Genomic DNA, 25,087 nt, shown 5'->3' with positions numbered 1-25,087 from the left:
GAGTTTCGCATGGATTAGTAGACTAAGAATACTTATTCTACTTATTAATCATCATGATTCTCTAACATGCTCTATCGATATGGATTCGTGATAATTATTGTGTTTGAAGTTGGGGGGTTTTTGGGTTAGCTTTTTACCTGAACGTTTTTCCTCAAAATACTTGGATCTGTGTCTTAAACATCCATCACTAATTAATAACAGCTTTACCAAATCACCAAGTTTTGTGATTGTTATTTGTATTCCCTTTCTCTGGTCTTAATTTAGTGGGTAGCGAAACTAAAGTCCCTTCCTCCCTCACCCAGAACAGTACATACGAATTAAACATAGACTACAATATATAAAAGAAAAATGAGAGTAGAGAATCAATATGCTAAAAGTCTTTTCAGTATTACCAAGAGTAAAAGAAATATTACCTCAAACAGCAGCCAGAGTATTAACGTTAAATTGAGATTATTGGTAGTAAATCAGCCATATCATTAATTGTACATGAACACACCAAGCTTGAGACAAGAAACACACGAGTTGGAGCTCAGAAAATAGATGGTTTTACTTGACTTTCAGGGATTGCACCACCTATTATTCCTCCTCCTCTTCTGCCTCTTCCAGCCAATTCACAAAAGGTTCCAATGCCTTCACAAAGCTCTGCCTGTTAATGTTGCATTTACAATTGCAGGATTTAATAACAAGCACAAACACAACGGATTTGGAAGTTAGAACAGAAATTTATGTAAAATGATAGGGGCCTGGGCCTACCTGCCCTTGGGGTTTGTTCCTTTACGGAACCAGTAGAGTATGGTGTCCTCAGCCAGTACATCCTGGTCATACAGAGATCTTACAATTTCCGGGAAAAGCTTCATCAGCTTAGCATCCTCATAACATTGCATCTGAACTTTGTAGATGAGTTCCAGCTCAAGTTTCCCTGTGCTACAGAAGGTATTCAACAATTCTGCCCATGTTTTCACCTGTGTAAAATCAAAAGGTCAATCCCCCTCAATCTTCTTTCATGTTCCCTGTTTTTTATGAATAGATCTCTTTTTCTATTTTCAGTTTTTTTCCGACATAAATAAAAACATTATAACATAAAAATTTAGGATATTCAATTTTGAAAACTAATTTTCATATAAAATTATAGAGAATGGGAAACAAGAAATGATTATTAAACATGTTTCTGTTCTTTTTTTAATAAAAATAAAGAACCAGAACTAAAAAACAATTAACCTGATGCAGTTTTGTTTTTCTTTAGAAACGAGAAACAAAATTGTAACCAAACAAGGCCTAAATGTTCAACAAAAGTTCCAACAGAGAGATAGATGTAATAAAAGATGAGAAATAACAGATGTGCTTCAATTGCACAACGAAACTCACATCCAAATTGAATGAGATGCAGGCAGAACATTTATAAGAATCAGCCAAAAGGGCACTAGTGTCTGGTGAGTACAAAATTCGGCTTAGAGAAAGCTTCTTTGAGTGCTCAAGTTGGGCCAAATTTATATAGATGTCCACTCTAAGTCCCCGAAAAAGCTCCCGTTCTATCTAAGCTCACAAACTAAAACCCTCAATTAACTCACCCTCAGTCCCCTGAAAAAGCTCCTGTTCTATCTAAGCTCACTAACTACCACCCTCCAAAAAAACAACAGCAGAGTGTGCCCAGCCCAAAAACAATGTCAAAACTTAAAAAGCTTTTCGCAAGTGCGGAGAACAAGAGGAAAAATGAAATAAATGAAGTCCTACGTGCCAGTAGAAAGATCGTTTTCTAGACATCAATTCCTCTTCTTAACCACAGCCCCAGTCACTTCCTCATCAAACGTAGGTAGTTGATTTCATCGAGATACATAGAGACGCCTAGGGCCTCTCCCTCGTCCATCCCAGAGGAGTGTGGAGAACAACTTTCCATTAGTTTACCTAAAGATGATTCAGAAACTCAGAGCATCCCTGAATAGGAGAGAAGAAATAGACTTTGCAAAGATAGGTAAGGAAGTTCAAACAGGAGGATATATCACCTTCAGACTAACTTTGATAAATTACCAAGGCATAAAAAAATTTTGCATCACGACAATGGGCAGCAATATTGAAGCACTGCCTTCCAGTCTTGAAGGAGTAAGGCTAGTCCATAACTTTTGTAATTATATAAAGCTTACTTCTTCCTTTTGGTGCCTTAAGACACAAGAAATTATTTTTATAACAAGACACAAGGCAGTACTTCACAAGTTTTTCTTTGGGAAGGGACCTGTGATTAATTCCATACTTCTTTCCTTTCCTATCAAAAAGAGAGAGAGAGGGTGGGGGGATGGACAGCAAGGCTCAAAAGAAATCTAAGTCTGTCCAAACGACAGAAGAACATGAGAAACTCAAGTTCCAAATAATTATTCTCTCCTGCTATGATAGTGGTTTAGGGTCATCAACTTGAGAATAGAAGCTTTCGTTAGGTTATATGAACAATACATAAGCAGAACAATTCTTCAAGATTAAGATAGTACAGTTTCAAGAATGTTGATTCCTTTTACATTGAACAGTTAACCCTCAGATTTGATTAAGAAAGAAGATCCAAGGGTCAAAAAATCATGCGCTCTTGGGTTATTACCTTTCAGGACGTTTACGTGAGATTATGCATTCTGCAGTACCTTAGAGGCTTCATGGTTCAAACAATTTGGAATATACAATTCCATGGGAATTTGAAGACTCTCTAGAAGAATATTTTGTGTGTGCGCTATTTCATAAGGTATTTGGTTACAAAAAGCTTCGGAGAATTGTATAGAAAGGATCCTAGAGATGCAGACGACTTTGTTTAGAAAGAATTTTTTTGGCTACATTGCGCAATGAGCGGAAATAAGGATAGCCACCCAAAGACCAAGGGGAATTCATAAAAAATCCATCCAATTAGTTAAATAAAGCACTTTTTAGCTAGAGATTTTGGTAACTAGTCATCTCGGCCTTCAGATTGGAGAGCAATATTGTTATATCCTTTGGTGAAGGGGAGTCTCAGGCTATCTGTCTTTATCTTACTCCCTTTTTTATTCACTTTGTTAAACAAAAGGTCTCTTTGTTTCTTTGTTTCTTATAAATAACAAAAACAAAACCAAAAAAATAAAAAAATAAAAAAATAAAAAGGTTTCTTCTCCACATACACACAAAAGGGGGAAACAAACAGCAGACCTGTTTCAGTCAAGTGAACATAATGATAGTGTGTGATTAAGGTTACCTGGCGAAGAGCTGAATTAGCATTCTGTTGTTGGTTCTTTCCAGACCACTGAACAGCATCCATTATGACATCCCACAAAATTCGAACCACTTCAATATCAGGTAAATTGGCATCTCTTATTCGGTGCTTCACAGTTTCTATGACTTCAGCAATGTCAGTTTCCTCGGCTATTTGGGTTGTTAAAGAAGATTTCATTTCACTTAGCTTCACATCAAACATTTTCTTTGCATTGTATTCTACCAAGGGTACTAGACCTTCCTTCCTGAAGAATAAAGGTCATTGATTTAATATGCAAGCATCAAAATTGAATAATGATTCTCATATTCAAGAGCAATCAGAATCATTATATTTTGTAACTTAGACTACCACAATCACATAATATGTAAAATATTGGTATGAAAATAATTATGCAATACAATAAGGACAGTAAATATACGATCTAACAACTATGTAAATTGAATATTTTACTAACGTGAAATGCTCAGCAAAGCCCTCGGCAGATCGCTTAGCAGAGGGAAGGAACTCCAGAAGATTGTCTTCCACTCGGCCCCTTTTCAGGATGGAAATCAAATCATCAAGGCTATTATCCCTAAGGTACTCCTTGAAAAAGTCAGTTATAAATGAAAGAACTAGCCCTTTGGCCACAAGATTATCCTTAAGCAATGGCTGAAAAACGGTCTCCGGAGGAAGGCCTGAGAGCTTCTGTGAGAAGGCAAGGGCCGTGAAAATTGCAAGTTTTTTCCTCTCATTTTCCTCAAAAAACTCAAGTGACTGCAGGAACCTTCGCATAACATTTTCAAGATACTTAATGAGAAATGGCCTTCGCCTCAGAATTTTCTGTATGTAGATAACAGATGGTAGAATGGCTTCACGTTTAGGTTCACATTCAATTATAGAGTATGGATGGCGCTCTCCTTCATCAGGTTTTGTTGTCCCAGGTTGTGTCCGACCACCAATGAAAATAACCTGAAAGTATAACATATGTTAGTGGAAATCAAATGCCAATTAGCTGAACTTCCAAATCAATGCATAAATCCATAAATGAAAATTTTAGTGATGCTATACAGTTGTATAAGGAACCAAACTTTCATAATCAAAAGAGATGTAAGAAAAGGGGAGATGAGATATCTCCGCACATAAATTAATTGCTCAACTCCAGATAAAAGAAAATAAAAGAAACAGTGTTAAAATGAAATATATATAGATAGATAGATAGATTAAACAAATAAATTGGGCATTCTTTGGCAGTGAGAAGTAGCTCCCATAAATTTAAAATCAAGAACATCTTGATTTGGGTGGTCATCTCTCTAAAAAGATTAGGTGGTATATTTTCATTAACTAAATTTTAGTTTCATATAAATATCCACTAACTTCATAATTCACGGTGGGTTATCATCCCATAAATGAAAATGATATCTTTGAGGATAACACAATTGGGCTCAATTTTGTTTCTTTTCTTGTTTCATTTAGAAAAGGAACTTTAAAGGAATTCATTGACAAAAGGAACAAGAACAGCCTAAGGAGGTAGAGGGAACCCTGCCCAAAAACTACATGGTGGCCCAAATCGAAGATGGAGGCCTATTTTCTGCAAGTGACTGCATAAAGATCCAAAAAACACAGCTGAAGGGGAGCTTGATCAATCCAAGTGTCCTCTCAAAAGAAAATTTGTGTCACACGCCATTTGGTTCAATTTAAGGACCTTCCAGGTGATTCGACTTAGAGACTAGAGAATTTCTATATGGAAGCCTAGGCATACTGAGGAAGCTTAAAGAGTCGATCTTATTTCCAGCTCTTTTGTCTTTATTAATCAAACATTCATTGAGAAAAAATTGATAGAAAATAAGGTCAAACAAAAAACAAAGCTTGCAAAAAACGAGCCAAGGTTCTCTAATCAAGTAAATAAGGCCCGAAAGAATAATTATAAAAAGACTTCACCGTCGAAAGCTAGACAGAAACATGGAATCTTACGAAGGACCAAACATCACTCAAAGTCATCTCAAGTTTCTAGAATGTGTTCCTTGTGATCTCATCTACGTTCTTTTGTGGTTATTATTTTCTTGTGCTATTTTTTTTTAATTGAAAGCAAAAAGAAATTATATCAAATGGAAACTAACAAATAGTTGAAAAAGAAGTTTCCAGACTTAAACACAAATACTACACATAAACTCCTCCTAGAATACAAGTCATGCAATCCTGCCTGAAACCAGGGAAAAAACTTCTCAAGCCTCCCAAATATAATCACACAATCCCCAACTTAAACCGACACAAACTTTTCCAGCTTGACAAAATCGCATGAGAAAAATAGCTTCAAAATTCTTGTCTCCCGTCCCTTAAAGACATTAATCTTCATATATCCTGTGACAAATTTATATCATTTCTCAAAATACACACTGTCCTCACTTGTAAACACCAATGGGAAAGAATTGTTATACTTCTTTTCTTTCCTTCATTTGATAAAGTCGCAATCTCCGCACTCCAACCATGCAAATTTTCCCCAGCCAAACAATACCCTAAGTGCCTTTATCATAGCTTACCTTCTTAAAGAACTCAGATAACTTTGAAGAAACTCAACTGAAAACCACCCAATCATTGCACTGGCTCCCCTAAAGTAATCTGATTAAAAAAACATGAAAACCTTCTCTTTTCATCAACTTTGAGCCAAAAGCCAGAAGCCAGAGACTAAAATAAACTAATAGAAAATGACTTACTTTTTGCCCTACAGCTACTAGATTCCATCAATTGATATGCATTATCAACATCTAGACAATGTGAGAGAAGTGAGAGGAAACTTCACTACTCAATCAAATGCCATAAAGCTAGGGTCTCGGATAGGACTCCAAGGAGCCAAACAAATTTTAAGAACCCAATCACTACTTGATAGAGCATAAGATATGAAGCAAGTTGAACCATCCACACCTCACTACAATTAATACCAACTAGCTAATTTAGGGAGATTAATCTTAAGCCCATAACCGATCATCGAGAAATAGTGTAGGTTCCATCAACAAAGAAAAAGGCCTAAAAATTATCATCGCTACCAGGAATCAAACTGGCAAAACCAACAAACACATCGTTAAAAGTCTATAAACAGAACAAACTTATTCCACGTTCCAATAAGCCAATAGAAACTGTAAGACCATTTAATATAGTAGAGATTCTAATTCAGCTGATCTTGGAAAGCTGTAATCCATCGAGTTATTTCTTGTCTAGTGCAGTATGACCCGACCTCTGTCTCTGGGTCTCCTATCTGCCGAGTCTATGAAAACCTAATGAAGGCAAGAGAACCAAAGGTGCAAAATTTTTGGGAATTGGAGAAGGCAAGCAGACATGAAGGATGTAAATTCCCCTTTTGCACACAGAAAATTTATTTTCTTCTTTTACATAGTAAAAAAGAATCTGTTAGCAGTTGAGTATGAACCTCAAAAGCGTTTCACATTAGAAAATGTATCAAGTACGAAAAGGGTGCAAGTGATAACACCATCAAAATGAATACCTCAAAGAAGGTGTCCCCGTATCTTGAGAAGTCAAGTTCTGAAGACTCAATGTTCCTGGCAATGAGTTCCTGTCAAGAAAATCATGGTCAGATTGATAAATAATCAATCAACATCATCTTTATGCAGAAAACTATATTGGTTATCATGAAAGATGGTGCAGCAATTACCAAATCACCAGCATTATCCAGATAAATCTGGACCACTGCATCAGAAAAGGACGCAGGGTCCAGCGGTATCGTAATATTTCGTTTGCGGGTCTTAATCCGCGTGCCACTGCCACGTTAGACAATCAGAGGGTGGAAATAAGTAAGACAATCATTGATAGCAAGAAAATGTTTCAAAAATATCACAATCATGCAAGAATATGTTTCAAGAACATCCCAATCATGCAAGTGAAGACAAAAAGAAAAAAAAAACATTCCAGACTAATTAAATAGTAGCATCATACACTAAAAACTGGAACAGGAACACAATTATAAGAGCAAATGGAATTGTACCATAAAGCTACAAATCTTTAGGACGGAAAGAGCATATCCACAAATGTCAGACATAGATAGAAAAAATGTAATATTACGATCCATTTTTTCAAATAAGAGACACAATTTATTACTCTAAAATAGTAACTACCAGAGAAAAGGAGAAAAACCAACACCAATTTCGGTCAAATAGCAGTAAAAGTAAACAATGCCTTATTGATCAAGAATGAGACGATACAATGCAAAGCATTGATTAAATGGGAAATATATTCCACCCGACCACGTAAAAAACAGAATAAATAATGGAAAATACTGTAAGGTAACCATCAAGGTATAAGAATCCTTTTTTTTTTCTTTTCTTAGGGATCTCATTCAGTTGAGGGGAAAGGGAACACTCATGTAACCTATCTTCTTATCCTTCTGAATGACTGCAGGTGCAGACATTATTAACTGACCCGCTCCTTACTACAATACAAGACCTCACTTATCTATCACAAGTAACCCTACAACTCCATTCATCCGGAATAATTGAGAAAACCACGGTCAAATACTACAAAGAGAGAATGATCGACACAAGTGTCAGAACGTAATAATAAGCAATAACACATCAATCACGTTTTAAAAAATTAACCAGAAACTAACTCCACACAAAGAACACACAACATGGAAGATGATGAGAGTAGAAAAAGGCTTACCCAAGAGTGGGTTTCTCCTTCGAGCTGCATATACAAGAAAACAAGATCCACACAAGATAAAAACGAGTCAGACAACAAAGTACATAGCAAAAGTGAATAAAAAATAGCGTGCATTTTGTAAGGGGGAGGGGGTAACTGGCGAAACGAAAAAGGCGCTTCCTCCTTCACTTAAATTAAAAAGCGCAACTCGGGGAAATATCTGCTACTCTGAGGCGCGTTAAAAAATTTTAAAATATGTCGCCATCACCAAGGGGGCGTTTATCGAACTTACAAATTGAAAGTCGCACTAAGAAGTTAAAAGGGAACAGCATTGGCTTTAAAAAAAATCATGTGCCTTTTCTTATCAAAAGAAAAAATAGAATTTGTTCTTTCAAGATTAAACCCTAAGTAAGTTATCAAATCTTTTTCCGAATAAACCTAGAAAGCGGATCCACTACGACCAAAAAAATCAAAAAAATTAATAATAAAAGGTGATAGGTTATCCAAACCAGAAGATAAATTCATTAACGAATTAAAAAGAGTAATCAAAACAAAACATAACCGGGAGCAAAATGAGCATGAAAAAGGCCGAATCTGAAATCGCAAGTGACCAAAAGAAAAAAGCGAACAGATCCATGGAACCAAATCTCCGAATCGAAATCATAAGCCAGACCTAACGAAAGAAAGATGAAAAGACGGGAGAGAAGGAAGAGATGAAACCTCATAAACCAAGACGAGTGAAGATCGGAGAAAGCTTAATGAGTCTGTAAAAGTCGCTTGAGTTCGTCGGTAGAAGATGACCGAGAGAGGCGAAAGGGAAAGAAAACGGAGAAATAAAGAGAGGAAAACGATAACTGGATTGCTGCTCGAGCAGAAGTATGTAGTGATAGCGAAATGAAATCAACATAAAATAGGCGGCCGAATTTAATTACGCCGTAAAAGTAAGGACTTGATTTGCAAAATTACTTTATATTGTTTGTCAGGTTAGTGGGGTCCCACGTCATCGTATCAAGACATCATTTCAACCCCTTTTAACATTTCGTTTCAAAAATATCTAAATGATTATTGTAAATAATTAGGATATAGGTCCCACCGGGATTTGAACTCGGGTTACTGGATTCAGAGTCCAATGTCCTCACCACTAGACCATAGGACCTTGATGTTTATTGAATTATTATAATTCTTTTTTTATTTTATCTAACCTATCTAATAAATTAAATATTAATTTCAACTCTTTAAATTAAATATTTTTCTCAACTTATTTAATATATCTAATATATTAAATATTAATTTCAATCCTTCAAATTTCTCTTAGCGTTACTAGGGATCTCATGGAGTTATAAGGTCTAATGATACAAAATTAATTAATTAAATTCTTTAATTAATCAATTTTCATTCATTAATTATAGGTCACTCCACTATAAACCTATAGTTGCACTTTTATGCATCTTAGGATAAGTTATGTCCATTGATATAATCATTATAAGTAAGTCGATCTTTCACCTTAAGTAGCACTAATTCTCTAATGAATAATTTAGTTATGATCTAATCATAAACCAAGTCTCTATCGGGCCAATAAGAGAGTAGGGCCCATTATTAAGTTCCAAAATCAGTACTTACTAGAACAACTCATCACTTTCTTTATATGGAAATTAGTAAATTCTATATCATGATATTATGCTATCTAACTCTCTATTTGGTCAAAGTCCTCAAAATTGTAGGCATATTGAATCGCTAGAAGAGTCATTCTCACCCATGTAAATTAAAGGACAAGTCCTCACAGGGAGTTCATAACTCAGTCAAAATTAAGATCGAGTTGCATATGATCATCAGTCAAAATTAAGATCGAGTTGCATATGATCATCATGTGCAATATTAATCTTCTCAATTAACAGATTTATAAAAAGAAATAAAATATTCTTTGGTCAGTCTTATACAAACTCATTGTATAGGATACCTCATTTACATGTCTCCACATGAACGATTTGAATCAAATCATTTGTAACGATTACAAAGTGGGCCTTATCAATAGTGTTACCCAGATAAGGCACCCAATCTTATCTAAATACTATAGATCCTTTGTTTATTACTTGAATACGATACTCTTGTATGTCAACCACATACTATTCAAGATTCCTTAGTCAAATTTGTGGGACAAATTTGTGAGTCCAATTTCCAAATCAAGACGCTCGAGTCCTTAGTCAAACTTTCTAAGGCCTCAACTCCCCTCGATTTTCCCTTTTTTTGGCCAACCAGCTAAAGAACGATTAATCAAAACTAAGAAGGACCATAGAAAAGAAATTTGAAGTTTCCCCCAAATTCCTTAAAACTAACTTAGATTCTATAAAATCTTCAATTACTTTCGTTCTAATAACTTATTAGACTTCATGGTCTTGAGAATTAGTCATTGGACACTCATCGTGTGCAAGTATGGATTGAATTTTCAAGCATTCCTCCTTAGTGTTAATGGTGGGTGAGATTGAGGGAATAGGTCAGATTCAGGCACTCTAGGTTCTCGATTCTTTCATGAAATTTGTAGGTAATTCGATTTAGAACATGTAGGAGCTTGTTTGGAATTAAATGATGGACAATAAATCTTAAATTTGGAAGAAACTTAAAGAATGAAATACCCAAAAATTTAAAGCTCAATGCTCATCATTCAGTCGCTCTCGAAATTCATTTTACTGGATTCAGAGTCCAATGTCCTAACCACTGGACTATGGTAAAAAATCAACTTTACCCTTAACCAAAAAATGAAAAGGTTTGAGAATAAAAAAATAATAATAATAATAAATTAAAATAATATTTCTATCCCTTTCAACTTTGAATAGTATTTTGTAGAACCGAGGCAAATAGATACAACTTAAAAGATAGAAACGACCTTAATCGGCATTGAATGTTAGGTTCCGCCTATATTGAGGCTTGATGGAGTTATCCTTTCCTTCTTCTGGTCAGATCTTATGCATATAGTAGGAAGGGTTTATACCCTTAAATCTTTTGCACGTATAATTAGTGGCAACGTTTTATCTTCTCAAATTATTATATATTTATGATGAGAGGAAGAAATTTTGTCTCTACCCGTTTTTACAAGAGTCGTGGCTTAAGGATTGGCTCGATGGTGTGAAAAGGTAGGCAAAATTTTCGCGAAATAAGACAAGGAGAATTTAAAACATAATATACAATATATTTATATTATATTAAAATAGAGTTCATACTTGAATAGTTAAAACACAAAATAAGGAACAAATACAAATATTTTAAAATGAAAAGGTTTGAGGACGATGGTTGAGACTTGTCTATGACACTTGCTCCAAAGTCCGCTTTCAACCTCAGCCAACTTCTTATTTACATGAAAAACATGGACCGAGTACAAAGACTCAGTGAGTAGCCTATTTGTAGGCTCTTAATCAAGTCCTTGAGATGGTAGGCACTACACTCCTTCTTTGACTTGTTTTGGTTCTTATTGCAAGTACTTCTGCCCTTACGTTTTGTTCTTAAGTTATGAGTTCTTGCATGGTCTAGCTTGAGGATTTTTGTCCTTGGATTATGAGGTTTCAACCTTGATTTGGACTTAATTCATGTTCTAGTTCTTCATTGATGTCTCATTCTTGGTTATTTTCTATGTTCTTGGTTTGTTCTCCAATACACTCCCCCTAAGATTTACGGTACAAGACATGAACCTGACAACCTGTGTTTAAAACTTCATATGTTCCCAGCGATACAATCTTAGCCTACGTTGCGTTCCAAGTGACGTAGTCTGAACTCGCATCTATTGGGTTTTATGTCCTAAAACTCATAGTTTGTAAACAAAAACATATTCGATTTTCAATAAAGTTATTATTGATGTTTATTCAGTAAAGATTGTTATTGAATAAAGTGAATTTTATGATCATTAATCTAAATCCAATAAACTAAGAACACTCTGGTTATAGTATGATTACTTGAACTATATGTAGAGACATAAGAGTGGATCAAGTTCAAGTATATAGTCGTACAGGGATAAGGCTGAGTATCTTGTTCTGGAGACACTATGGATGCGGCCCATTTTTGTATATGATATAAACAATGTGATCACGAAATTGTGCATGTGGATACATGTGAGTGGAGGCGTCCTATGCAATGAGTATTGCATAAGATCGGACCATGAAGAAAATCACTCTCACTTTATAATGTCATTTACTGTTGAGACTGATTTTTTCATTCGATGACATAAGTAACTCGATTTTAATCCTGAGCTAACTATGAACTCTTGTTTATTCGGAATTATCCTTATATTTGCATGGGTGAGAGTGGCTCGAGTTCGCCGACTCAATAAGCCTCCCATTTCAGGGGTAAGACTGGGTGAATAGCTGGGGACATAGGGTGTAAGATGGAATTCACTCCTACCCGTTTTTAGGGATAGTAGAGAGGTTGTTCCCTTAAGTACTAGCTTTAGGTCTTGTACAAGAGGCCCCACCCTCTCATTGACTCGAGAGGGATTCGGTTTGGTGGTTAGACCACAAACCAATTGTTCATTAGAGGATCAGTGGGACTTAAGAAACAAGAAGTAACTTTAGAGGTAAAACGGTAAATTGACCCAGCTCTAGTTACGAACAACCTGTGAAGGATCGACTTATTAATCATTGTTATATCAAATGGACAGAAATATATCTATAGTGAGGGGAGTGCAACTACTAGGCTACAGTGGAGTGTCCTAGTAGTTAACGAATGTTGGTTAACAAGGTTAATGAGTTTAGCCGGTTAATCTCGGATCATTGGAGCACATGATCTGTAGGTTCATTAGGTCCCCCTGCTAGCTCATATCGGACTAAACCTTAGAACAACGTGACGAGTGAGTTCGAAGTGTTCGAATTCAAATTAGGGAATATACACTAAATATATACGATATATTTAACCGCATTTTGTTTAAACTATGAATTAAACAAAAAGAGAGAATTGGAGATATTTAAATAAGATTTAAATATTTTAATTATGAATAAGGATTCATAATCAATATGTGCCGGAATTGATTGGGATTGACATTTGATTTAATGTTAAATATTAATTAAATTGTTTAATTAATCATTTAATATTATTTTGATTTGAAATTAATTATTTAAATTAATTGTTGAATTAAAATAAAGAAAGTCAAAATGGTGACTTCACCTAATGGAAAAATCCACGCTTGAATTAGTGAAATATTGAGTGTCAAAATTTGGTAATCTCAAATTTGCAACATGCAAATATGATTCTATAAATAGAGTGGTCAACGTACATGGAAATTCTTCTTGAAAAACTTTGAGAAAATCTCTCAAAATTCTCTCTTTACATATACTAAATTCCTATCAAGTTTAGTCACTCACCGGATTCCACAATCCCGTTCTAAGGCAGGAGAATAGTAGTGAAAACACTAGTGGTGGTTCGAAACTGGTTCGTGAGGAAAAAGGAATTTGAACTACAAAAGGTTAGTATTCAAACTCATTGAGTTTTAATGCTTTTGAACATGCTAGCTAATTTACTATAATTGATGTACTTAGAGTGCCTAAAATCCAAATTGCTTCCGCACTGTTATAGTAACATCGTCAATTGGTATCAAAGCAAGTTTTAGGCACTTTATTTATATTAATTTGAGCATGGTGGGTACCATTTCATGAATGAAGTTTTCTAGTTGCTAAAGTGGATGTATATGGTTTTGACATTTTTTTATGCTGTCATTTGATACAATTATTGTAATTGGCCTAATGTGTATGGGCTTTAATAAGTGAAGAAAGGTCAGTAATTTTTATGGAGTCTTTAGAATCCATTTTAGGTTGTAATTGATCGAAAATGGAAGAGGTAGCAAGTTGAACCGAAGAAGAAGATGGAAGAGGCAGTTGGGGTGTTTTTCTGCCAGTTGGGGTTCGGTTCAACGTTTTTAAGGGTTGGTTCGGCTAGTTCGTGATCCTCGGCAACGGTTCAAGTTATTTTTAATTATTAATGTAATAATTTAGTTAATTGCTTGCTTTAAAATGTCAAAACCAATCAACTTTAGTGTGTTTAATTAATTATGCATTATGAATGTATGTTTTAATTAAATAGAAAATGTATATGCATAAAGTATGTCATATAGATTTAAAATCCTACCATAGGCTAAACATGTTTCATGCATTACAAGTATGTTATAAGTGTTATAATGTATAGTATGCATGTTTAGGGTTCCATGAGTGATAGATATAAATTGTTATATTATTGCATGGAATAGATGATTATATAATTGTTATATAAAGCATGTTAGATGCATGTTATAGGTTATTTTCAACGTCATAAAATGAGATAGATGTTAAAATCTATAACATAGATAAATGCATGCTCACTTAAGGTTAACAACAAAAAACGATCAATTTTAATAGTTAAAATAGGTCGAAATCTTGTAAAACTATGGTTACAAGAAAGCTCACCTAGCACGATCTTGTCTAAGGCTGGAGGTACTTAAGTTGACGGTTTACGGAACACCTGCTTCCTGGAGATCGAGCCAATACTTGAGCTTAGTTAGCCCAGTTTTATGAGCATGCGTGAGTGATGTAAGGATTTGTTTAAAAAAAATGAAAAATCACCTAAACATCATAGGTAAAAATCCAATATAAATGTTATACTTGAAAAAATCACCTAGACTTAGGTTATATTTAATTAGCCAAAATATACCTAAGTAATAAGTATACCCAACCGTCTAAAATACTTAGTGGGAGGAAAAAGGTATATGAGATACATCGTTTTCTTTTTCACGCTCTCTTGAAAATTCACACCGTGAGATTCATGCTCGGCCTCGTGCCGCCCTGGGAGCGGCCTCCATTCGGAAGTATTTGCATGAGTCAATAACAAGGTGAATAGAGAAAGTATTTATAGTAAGTGGGAGAATGAAGTATATCAACACATCCTATGGTCTCCACCACTAGGTTGCACCGTGAGATTCCCATGTTTCGCCTGCATGTTGCCCTAAAGCAACTACCCATTCGGAGGGTCTTAACATGGGAGTCGAAACAACGCAAACTCCAGAAATGGATAGGATTTCTTAGGTCCATTCCCAACTTTGGCTTATTCATTCGATAGCATTGTTGGGGCCGATCTCTAAGGTCTGAAAATAGTGGGTCACACTTACGAAGAATTACTAAGAGTTAGTATATTCTAGACCAAAGGGGCGATAACTAAAACACTATAGGAATAAGAGTTATTCAGGGATAAGTGTTTCAGTCAAGAATGTCTTGGTCTAGTGAAGGAGTGATTGATTGCCCCTCGGTAGCAATTGCTCTAACTCACTAAAGTATCGTTGCAAATTAATAATTTTTTGTACATTATTATATTTGCTAAATCTGATTGGATTAAAAAAAAGGATTAAGTCAATTCACTAATAGAATTTGTTTTAAATCTCAGCATGTTAAGCTCAATAGTACATTTACTCGCTTTTGAGAAATTAAACGGTGACAATTACGCAACAAAAAAATCAAACCGAAACACAATACTTGCAAATGATGATTTGAGGTTTGTTTTAACTGAGGAATGTCTCCTAAACCCCAGCTCAAATGCAAACCGAATAGTTTGGGATGATATGACAAAAAGGGTAAGGGGAAAGATAAGATTCCTACTGACTGCAAACACAAGGTTCAAAATGCAGATAATGGAAAATGTTTCCATTGTAATGAAAACAGGCATAGGAAAAGTGACTGCCCAAAATACCTTGTAGAGAAGAAAGCTGAAAAGGCACAACAAAGTAAATATGATTTACTAGTTGTAGAAATATATTTAGTAGAGTATGATCACCCAACTTGGATACTGGATTCAAGGGCCCTTAATCATATTTGTTCTTTTTTTCAGGAAACTAGTTCTTGGAGAATGCTTGCGGTAGGCAAGATAACACTCAGGGTTGAATCAGGAGAAGTTATCTTAGTAAGATCAGTAGGAAATTTAAAGTTGGTTTTTGGAGATAGATTCATTATATTAGATAATGTACTTTTTGTTCCTCGAATAAAAAGAAATCTAATATCTATCTCTTGTTTATTAGAACAATTGTATAAAGTATCTTTTGAAATCAATGAAGTGTTCATTTGCAAAAGAGGTATTCATATTTGTTCTGCAAAACTAGAAAACAACTTATATATGTTGAAATCGAGCGAAACAAAAGCTATTTTAAATACCGTGATGTTTAAAACAGCTGAAACTCAAAATAAATGACAAAAGATTTCTCCTAATACCTATCTTTGACACTTAAGACTAGGCCACATTAATCTCAATAGGATTGGGAGATTGGTTAAAAGGGGACTTCTAAATCAGTTAGAAGATAACTCTTTACCTCCATGTGAGTCCTGTCTTGAGGGTAAAATGACTAAACGACTTTTGTCCAAAAAAGGTTATAGAGCCAAAGAAATCTTAGAACTCGTGCATACAGATCTCTGTAGTCTAATGAATGTCAAAGCACGAGGAGGGTATGAATATTTCATCAGTTTTATTGATGATTATTCAAGGTATGACTATATTTACCTAATGCGTCACAAGTCCGAAGCTCTTGAAAAGTTCAGAGAGTATAAGACTGAGGTTGAGAATCTATTGGGAAAAACTATTAAAACACTTCGATCAGATCGAGGTAGAGAGTATATGGACTTAAGATTCCAGGACTATATGATAGAACATGGAATAACGTCTCAACTCTCAGCCCCTGGTACGCCTCAACAGAACGGTGTATTAGAAAGGAGAAATAGAACTGTGTTAGACATGGTTTGGTCTATGATGAGTTTTGCTCAATTACTTGGTTCGTTTTGGGGATATGCAGTGGAGACTGCTGCATATATTTTGAACATGGTTCCTTCTAAGAGTGTTTCAGAAACACCTTATGAGTTATGGAGAGGGCGTAAAGGTAGTTTACGTCACTTCAGGATTTGGAGATAGCCAGCACATGTGTTGGTGCAAATCCTCAAGAAATTAGAACATCGTTCAAAATTATGTCTACTCATAGGATACCCCAAAGAGACGAAAAGTGGTCTGTTTTATGACCCTCAAGAAAATAGAGTGTTTGTATCAACAAACGCTACATTCTTAGAGGAAGACCACGTAAAAAATCATCAACCACGTAGCAAACTAGTATTGAGTGAGATTTCTAAAGAAGCTACTGATAAAACAAAAAGAGTTGTTAATCAGGTTGGTCCTTCAACAAGAGTTGTTGATGGAGCTGGCACTTCTAGTCAATCACATTATTCTCAAGAGTTGAGAGTGCCTCGACGTAGTGGGAGGGTTATAACTCAACCCATCGTTACTTGGGTTTGGCAGAAACACAGGTCATCATATCTGATGATAGCGTTGAGGATCCATTGACCTATAAAAAAGCAATGAATAATAAAGATAGAGATCAGTGGATCAAAGCCATGAATCTTGAAATGGAGTCAATGTACTTCAATTAAGTCTGGGAACTTGTAGATCAACCAGATGGGGTAAAACTTATTGGATGCAAATGGATCTACAAGAGGAAACAAGACCAAGTCAGAAAGGTACCAGACCTTTAAAGCTCGACTTGTAGCAAAGGGTTATACCCAAAGAGAGGGGGTGGACTATGGAGAAACCTTCTCTCTTGTTGCTATGCTTAAATTGATTAGAATACTCTTGTCCATTGTCACATTTTATGATTATGAAATTTGGCAAATGGATATTAAGACAACCTTTCTAAAGGGAAATCTTGAGGAGAGTACTATATGGCTCAACCAGGGGGGTTCATTGAACAGGATCACGAGCAAAAGATTTGCAAGCTTAAAAGATCCATTTATGGGTTGAAGCAAGCATCTCGATCTTGGAATATAAGGTTTGATACTGCGATCAAATCTTATGGCTTTAAACAAAATGTTGACGAATCTTGTGTTTACAAGAATATAGTCAACTCTACAGTAGTTTTCCTAGTGTTGTACGTTGACAATATCCTACCCATTGGGAATGATGTGGGGTTTCTGACTGACATTAAACATTGGCTAGCAACACAATTCCAAATGAAGATTTGGGAGAGGCTCAGTTTGTTCTTGGAATCCAAATTGTTCGAAATCACAATAACAAAACACTAGCATTGTCTCAGGAGTCGTACATTGACAAAAATGTTGGTTCGATATAAGATGCAGGACTCAAAAAAAGGATTATTACCTTTCAGGCACGAAGTTCATTTGTCGAAAGAACAAAGTCCTAAGACACCTAAAGAAGTTGAGGATATGAGACATATTCCCTATGCATCAGCAGTCGGTAGTCTGATGTATGTCATGCTATGTACTGAACCGACATATGCTATGTTGTGGGAATTGTCAGCAAATATCAGTTCAATCCGGGACGTGCTTATTGGACTATCGTTAAGAATATTCTCAAGTATCTTAGGAGAACGAGATATTATATGCTAATGTATGGCACTAAGGATTTGATCCTTATAGGGTACACTGACTCAGATTTTCAGACCGATGTAGAGTCGAGGAAACCAACATCAGGATCTGTCTTCACTCTAAACAGAGGAACAATAATATGGAGAAGCATAAAGCAAGGTTGCATTGCTGATTCCACCATGGAGGCTAAGTATGTTGCTGCTTGTGAAGCAGCGAAAGAATCAGTATGGCTTAGGAAGTTCTTAACTGATTTGGAAGTCATTCCAAATATGTATCTGCCTTTCACTCTTTATTGTGATAACAGTGGAGCAGTTGCAAATTCTAAAGAACCAAGAAGCCATAAGCGAGGAAAACATATTGAGCGCAAATATCATCTCATAAGGAAGACTGTGTAATGAGGAGATGTGATCATCACACAGATAGCTTCAAAGCAGAACATTGTTGGTCCATTTACAAAGTCCCTCACGGCTAAAGTGTTTGAAGGGCACCTTGTGAGTCTAGGACTACGAGTTATGTAATCTAGAGTAAGTGGGAGAAAATGCATGGGTATGTGATGCCCTAGTTCATTGTATTTATGTCTTTCTCTCTACTCAACATTATAAAACCCCACTAGAGTTTTAGTCCAAGTGGGAGTTTGTTGGGTTTTATGTCCTAAAACTCATAGTTTGTAAACAAAAACATATTCTGTTTTCAATAAAATTATTATTGATGTTTATTCAGTAAAGATTGTTATTGAATAAAGTGGACTTTACGATCATTAATCTAAATCCAACAAACTAAGAACACTCTAGCTATAGTATGATTACTTGAACTATATGTAGAGACATAAGAGTGGATCAAGTTCAAGTATATAGTCAAAATGATCTATAGTATAGAGATAAGGTTGAGTATCTTGTTCTGGAGACATTATGGATGCGGCCCACTCTTGTATATGATACAAACAATGTGATAACTAAATTGTACATGTGGAGACATGTGAGTAGGGGCGTCCTATGCGATGAGTATTGCATAAGATCGGACCATGAAGAAAATCACTCTCACTTTATAATGCCGTTAACTGTTGAGACCCTTCAACAAGCCTATCTTTGCCCCTCTTGTCTATTCGTTGTCTCTATCTTGCTTATGTCTCAACTTGTCTTCAATGTCCACTTCGTGTGGTGGTGTGTTGGATGATGCACTGTCCTCCTCGATCGCATTATGACACTCTTCTATATTGGCCCACATGTGGCCAGATGGGCGTCTCTTGAGGGATGCCGCTTTGCTTGTCACGACGTGAAGGTCACAACCTACTCTCTTCATAGTATGGTTGTGATATTCTCCCCCACTTAACTTAGTCATCATCTTTGAGACTTACTTGGGGCACAATCGTATTGCAGATTGTGACACAGGGCAGGTTTTGATGCATGATTTCATTGCGGTAAGAGCGGCAATAAGAAAGTTGATGGCCCTCATAGGAGGCGTCAAGAGGAGAATAGAGCATTAGGGTCACGCCAAGGAGGCAGAGGGGGCATGGTGCAAAATCGTGGTACTGCTAGGGCAACTATCGGGAAAGGAGCACATAACATGGACACCGTGGTGACAGGTACCTTACTAGTAATTGGCTTTCATGCTTTTGTATTGTTTGACTCTGGGTCCACACACTCGTTCACATCTAGTACCTTTGTAAGATACGCACGGTTAGGACTAGAGCCCTTAGGTTACCGATTGTCGGTGTCTATGCCGTTAGAGAAAATTTTAGTAACTGATGAGAGAGTGCGAGCAAGTCAAATAGTAATAGCAGGGTAACCTTTGAAGGTAGTGTTAATTGTTCTTGACATGAGTGATTTCGACGTGTCCTCGACAAGGACTGGCTGATCGAGAACCACGTAATTATCGATTTCAGGGCTAGAGAGGTAATCCTTAGGCCACCTAACGGACAAAGCTTTAAGTTTAAGGGTGTGGATTCTCAAAACAACCCAAGGATTATCTCTACTCTAAAAATAAGAAAGTTAGTTGATCGAGGAGCTTGGGCTTAGTTGGCAAGCGTATCAGACATGAGGCGGGGTACAAGCAGTGTGATAAATGTGCCTGTCGTACAGGAGTTCGTGGATGTGTTTCCAGAAGAGCTGTCGGGGTTACTGCCAATCAGGGACAAAGACTTTGCAATTGAGCTGGAGCCAGGTACCACCTCAATATCCAAGGCACTGTACAGGATGTCTCCTGCCGAGTTAAAAGAACTTAAAGAGCAGTTACAAGATCTAGAAGATCGAGGTTTTAGAAGGCCCAGTGTGTCGCCATGGAGGGCCCAATACTGTTTGTCAAGAAGAAAGACGGGATCTTGAGATTGTGCATTGACTACTGAACATTGAATAAAGTAACAATAAAAAACAAATACCCATTGCCTCACATTGATGATCTGTTTGACCAACTACAAGGTGCATCAGTATTTTCGAAGATTGATCTGCGATCAGGGTACCACCAGTTGAGGATCAAGGATGACGACATCCCCAAGACGGCTTTCAGGTGTCGATATGATCATTATGAGTTCATTGTGATGTCTTTTGGCTTGACGAATGCCCCAACAACGTTCATGGACCTTATGAATAGTGTGTTTAAGGACTTCCTGGATACGTTTGTCATAGTATTCATTGATGACATATTAGTATACTCCAAGACTGGCGGGGAGCATGAAGTGCATTTACGTCAAGTGTTGTCAAGGCTAAGGGCATATCGACTTTATGCCAAGTTTTTCAAGTGTGAATTCTGGTTACAAGAAGTGACCTTCTTGGGGCATGTTGTGTCCGGAAAGGGCATATCAGTGGATCCAACCAAAGTCGAGATAATTATAGATTGACCCCGACCTACCTCAGCAACCAAAGTGAGGAGCTTCTTAGGTTTAGCTGGATACTATAGAAGATTTATTCAGGATTTCTCCAACGCCAGTCGCACACAACTAACGAGGAAAGAAAAGATGTTCTATGGGATAGTGCATGTGAGCAAAGTTTCAAGAAACTCAAGCACAAACTGGTTACAGCGCCGATACTTGTAGTACCAGATAGCTCAGACAATTTTGTGGTCTATAGTGATGCGTCAGGAAAAGGCATAGATTGTGTCCTGATGCAGAATGGCAAAGTCGTAGCCAATGCTTCGAGACAGAAATGGAGTTTGTAGAATGGTAAAGGATTACGAGAGAAACTACCCGACGCAGGACATGGAGTTTGCCGCTATAGTATTTGCTTTTAAGATATGAAAACACTCCCTATACAGAGAGCATATACAAATTTTCACCGATCACAAGAGCCTGAAATACTTCTTCACTCAAAAGAAACTCAACATGAGACAAAGGCACTGGTTGGAGTTGGTCAAGGACTATAACCTTGAAATAATGTTTCACCCAGGTAAAGCTAACAACGTAGCTGACGCTCTGAGTAGAAAGACCGCTCACTCTTCGGCGTTAATTACAAGGGAGTATACGTTGCAGGAGGATATGACAAAAGCTAGAATAGAAGTAATGGCAAGAGGTGCAATAGGAAGATTGAGTCAACTTAGGGTCCAGCCAGATCTTAGGCAGCGAATCATAAATGCTCAGTGCAATGACCCTCGCTTGTACTTGATTTGCTAACAGGATGAGGTAGAGAGGGAGGAAGGATTTACTATGTCTTCCGAAGGAGGATTACTATGGCAGGGGCGACTATGTGTCCCTGTAGATGGACAGATCAAAGAAGACCTCCTGACTGAAGTACATGAATCTCTGTATTCAGTACACCCTAGTAATACCAAGATGTATCATGACCTGAAGAAGTGTTATTGGTGGCCAGGGATGAAGCGAGATGTTGCCCTCAAAGTTAGTAGATGTCTCACTTGTCAACAGGTGAAGGTCCCTAGATAGAGACCCTCAGGCTTACTACAACCCCTAGACATCCCATAGTGGAAGTGAGAGGATATAGCCATGGACTTCGTAACCAGACTACCCAAGACCTCGAAGGGATACACGGTTATGTGAGTGATTATTCATAGACTGACGAAATCTGCCCACTTTATCCCAGGTAAGGCTACTTACACAGGGGATAAATAGGCAAAGTTATATTTGGAACAAATTGTCAGATTGCATGAGATTCCAGTCTCTATTGTGTCAGATAGAGATTCATATTTTACCTCCAACATTTGGAAAAGTTTGCAAAAAGCAATGGAGACCTAACTCAGATTCAGTAGAGCGTTCCACCCTCAAACTGACAGCCAAACCGAGTGGCTGAATCAGGTCCTAGAAGACATGTTACAAGCATGCGTGATTGACTTTGCCTATGGTTGGGACGAATACCTGCACCTTATAGAATTTTCATATAATAATAGTTACCAGATGACCATACAGATGACACCTTTTGAGGCCTTGAATGAGCGAAGATGTCGGTCTCCAACTTTTTGGGAAGAAGTGGGAAAGCGACAACTATTAGGGCCAAAATTAGTCCAACAAACGAATGCAGCAGCGCAAAAGATCAGAGTACGAATTCAGACTGCACAGAGCCAACAAAAAAGTTATGCAGACACGCGACGCAAAGCTATAGAATTTGTCATTAGTGATCACATCCTTAAGAGTGGCACCCATGAGAGGGGTAATGAGGTTTAGGAAGAAGGACAAGCTGAGCCCAAGATTTATCGGTCCTTTCGATGTCCTGGAGAGAGTTGGTCCTGTGGCGTACCAACTAGCCTTGCCTCCTACTCTAGCTATTGTTCACAACGTATTCCACGTGTCTATGTTGCGTAGGTACACCCCAGATCCTTCTCATGTAATTGAGTATGCAAATCTTCCTTTGAGGGATTGTAGCCACAAAAAAAGCTTAGAAACAAGGAGATATCACTTGTCAAGGTGGTATGGAATACCCATCGCATTGAGGAAGCAACCTGGCAGTTAGAGAGCGAGATGAGGGCCAAGTACGGTGGGGCCGAACGGTTGAGAAAGGGAGTGTTCTTTTTCGATAATCAGCAAGTGAAATCTGGTGAGAGGAAATCGTTTGATGGGAAGTTGTTGGAAGAAAATAAAAATGCCAAAAATAACAGAAAGAGAATTGATTACTTATCCTAAAAATGGCTGAGAGTGGCCAACTAAATTTGTGCCACTTCCTACAAAATTGCCATCTAAAAATTTGGTAATACATTCGACCTGTTCGTCAAATGGTCAAACGAAGGTATTCAATCAACTAATGAAAACGTGTAAATCTAAATAAGGTTTCAAATGGTCAAACAAAGGTATTCAATCAATTAATGAAAACGTGTAAATCTAAATAAGGAAAACCTCAGGTTTTATCTTCAACCTTATTTTGTTTGAACTCCGATTTGAGCCCTATATGGCTCGGTGTCCCTGGCGGCATGTCCTCCAGACTCCACGTCTTGTTCGGCCACCTCTTCTTCGAGTTGGCGCGCCGCCAGTCCCGGTGGTTTACCTCTTCCTAATAGGTCTTCCATCCTCCGGTACCTGGCCGGCTCGGTGTCCCTGAGGCATGTCCTCCAGACTCCATATCTTGTTCGGCCACCTCTTCTTCGAGCTGGCGTGCCGCTAGTCCAGGTGGTTTACCTCTTCCTAATAGGTCTTCCATCCTCCGGTACCTGGGCGGCTCGGTGTCCCTGGCAGCATGTCCTCCAGACTCCACGTCTTGTTCGGCCATCTCTTCTTCGAGCTGGCGCGCCGCCAGTCCAAGTGGTTTACCTCTTCCTAATAGGTCTTCCATCCTCCGGTACATGGCCGGCTCGGTGTCCCTGAGGCATGTCCTCTAGACTCCACGTCTTATTCGGCCACCTCTTCTTCGAGCTGGCGCGTCGCTAGTCCAGGTGGTTTACCTCTTCCTAATAGGTCTTCCATCCTCCGGTACCTGGGCGGCTCGGTGTCCCTGGCGGCATGTCCTCCAGACTCCACGTCTTGTTCGGCCACCTCTTCTTCGAGCTGGCGCGCCGCCAGTCCAGGTGGTTTACCTCTTCCTAATAGGTCTTCCATCCTCCGGTACCTGGCCGGCTCGGTGTCCCTGAGGCATGTCCTCCAGACTCCACGTCTTATTCGGCCACCTCTTCTTCGAGCTGGCGCGCCGCCAGTCCAGGTGGTTTACCTCTTCCTAATAGGTCTTCCATCCTCCAGTACCTGGCCGGCTCGGTGTCCCTGAGGCATGTCCTCCAGACTCCACGTCTTATTCGGCCACCTCTTCTTTGAGCTGGCGCGTCGCTAGTCCAGGTGGTTTACCTCTTCCTAATAGGTCTTCCATCCTCCGGTACCTGGGTGGCTCGGTGTCCCTGGCGGCATGTCCTCCAGACTCCACGTCTTGTTCGGCCACCTCTTCTTCGAGCTGGCGCGCCTCTAGTCCAGGTGGTTTACCTCTTCTTAATAGGTCTTCCATCCTCCGGTACCTAGCCGAGAGGTTGGCTGGTTGCTCTATCTCCAACTCTAGGATGTAAAGGCGGTTTTCCGTGCACCAAACTTGCATGAGCAATTGTCGTCGATCATCGCAGATCCTAAGTAGCCCGTGCTTGATGGAAATGTGGCAGCTGGCCTTATCGAGTTGACCCAGGCTCACAATATTAGCCTTGAGCCTCGGGATGAAGTAGACGCCGGTCAGCTTATGGTGTTTGCCTCCCTTGCCGACTAACAGGATGGTGTCGTGCCCTGCCCCGATCATATGGTTTGTTGCCCCGTGTCGAGGACCCATCGCCAGTGCTCATGCTGCTCGCCTCTTTCATCGATTTGAGCGAACACCCGCTCCTCCTTCAGTTGAATTGGCTCCCCAGTCGGTACCTTTTTTATGCACAGTTGGAGCTCTTACTCGGGTTCGACGCTCAGTGAATCTTGAATTTAGGGGAAGAAGTCTAATGGCTGAAGAAAACACGAAACAACAAGAAATACCTAAAGAACAAGGTGTGCAGAATCAAG

General features: G+C 38.1%; 1 protein-coding gene and 1 non-coding gene across 2 annotated transcripts; both read right to left on the bottom strand.

Annotated features, from left to right (window-relative positions):
• Nucleotides 1-355: 355 nt before the first annotated feature.
• Nucleotides 356-8,744, bottom strand: LOC111450522 (basic leucine zipper and W2 domain-containing protein 2-like). The gene is made up of 8 exons (XM_023090706.1): nucleotides 8,564-8,744; nucleotides 7,865-7,888; nucleotides 6,861-6,966; nucleotides 6,693-6,761; nucleotides 3,672-4,165; nucleotides 3,200-3,461; nucleotides 754-962; nucleotides 356-646 (listed from the first exon to the last, which is right to left on the bottom strand). The coding sequence occupies exons 1-8, from the start codon at nucleotides 8,566-8,568 to the stop codon at nucleotides 577-579; spliced, it is 1,239 nt and encodes a 412-aa protein (XP_022946474.1). The 5' UTR covers nucleotides 8,569-8,744; the 3' UTR covers nucleotides 356-576.
• A 183-nt stretch (nucleotides 8,745-8,927) lies between these two features.
• On the bottom strand, nucleotides 8,928-8,999 carry TRNAQ-CUG. The gene has a single exon. It is a non-coding gene; the product is annotated as a tRNA-Gln (tRNA).
• Nucleotides 9,000-25,087: the final 16,088 nt, after the last annotated feature.

This window comes from Cucurbita moschata, unplaced genomic scaffold (genome assembly GCF_002738365.1).
Source record: "Cucurbita moschata cultivar Rifu unplaced genomic scaffold, Cmos_1.0 Cmo_Scf00012, whole genome shotgun sequence".
Lineage (NCBI taxonomy): Eukaryota > Viridiplantae > Streptophyta > Magnoliopsida > Cucurbitales > Cucurbitaceae > Cucurbita > Cucurbita moschata.
The sequence above is the reverse complement of the archived record's forward strand: the minus strand, read 5'-3'. Positions and strand labels throughout refer to the sequence as shown.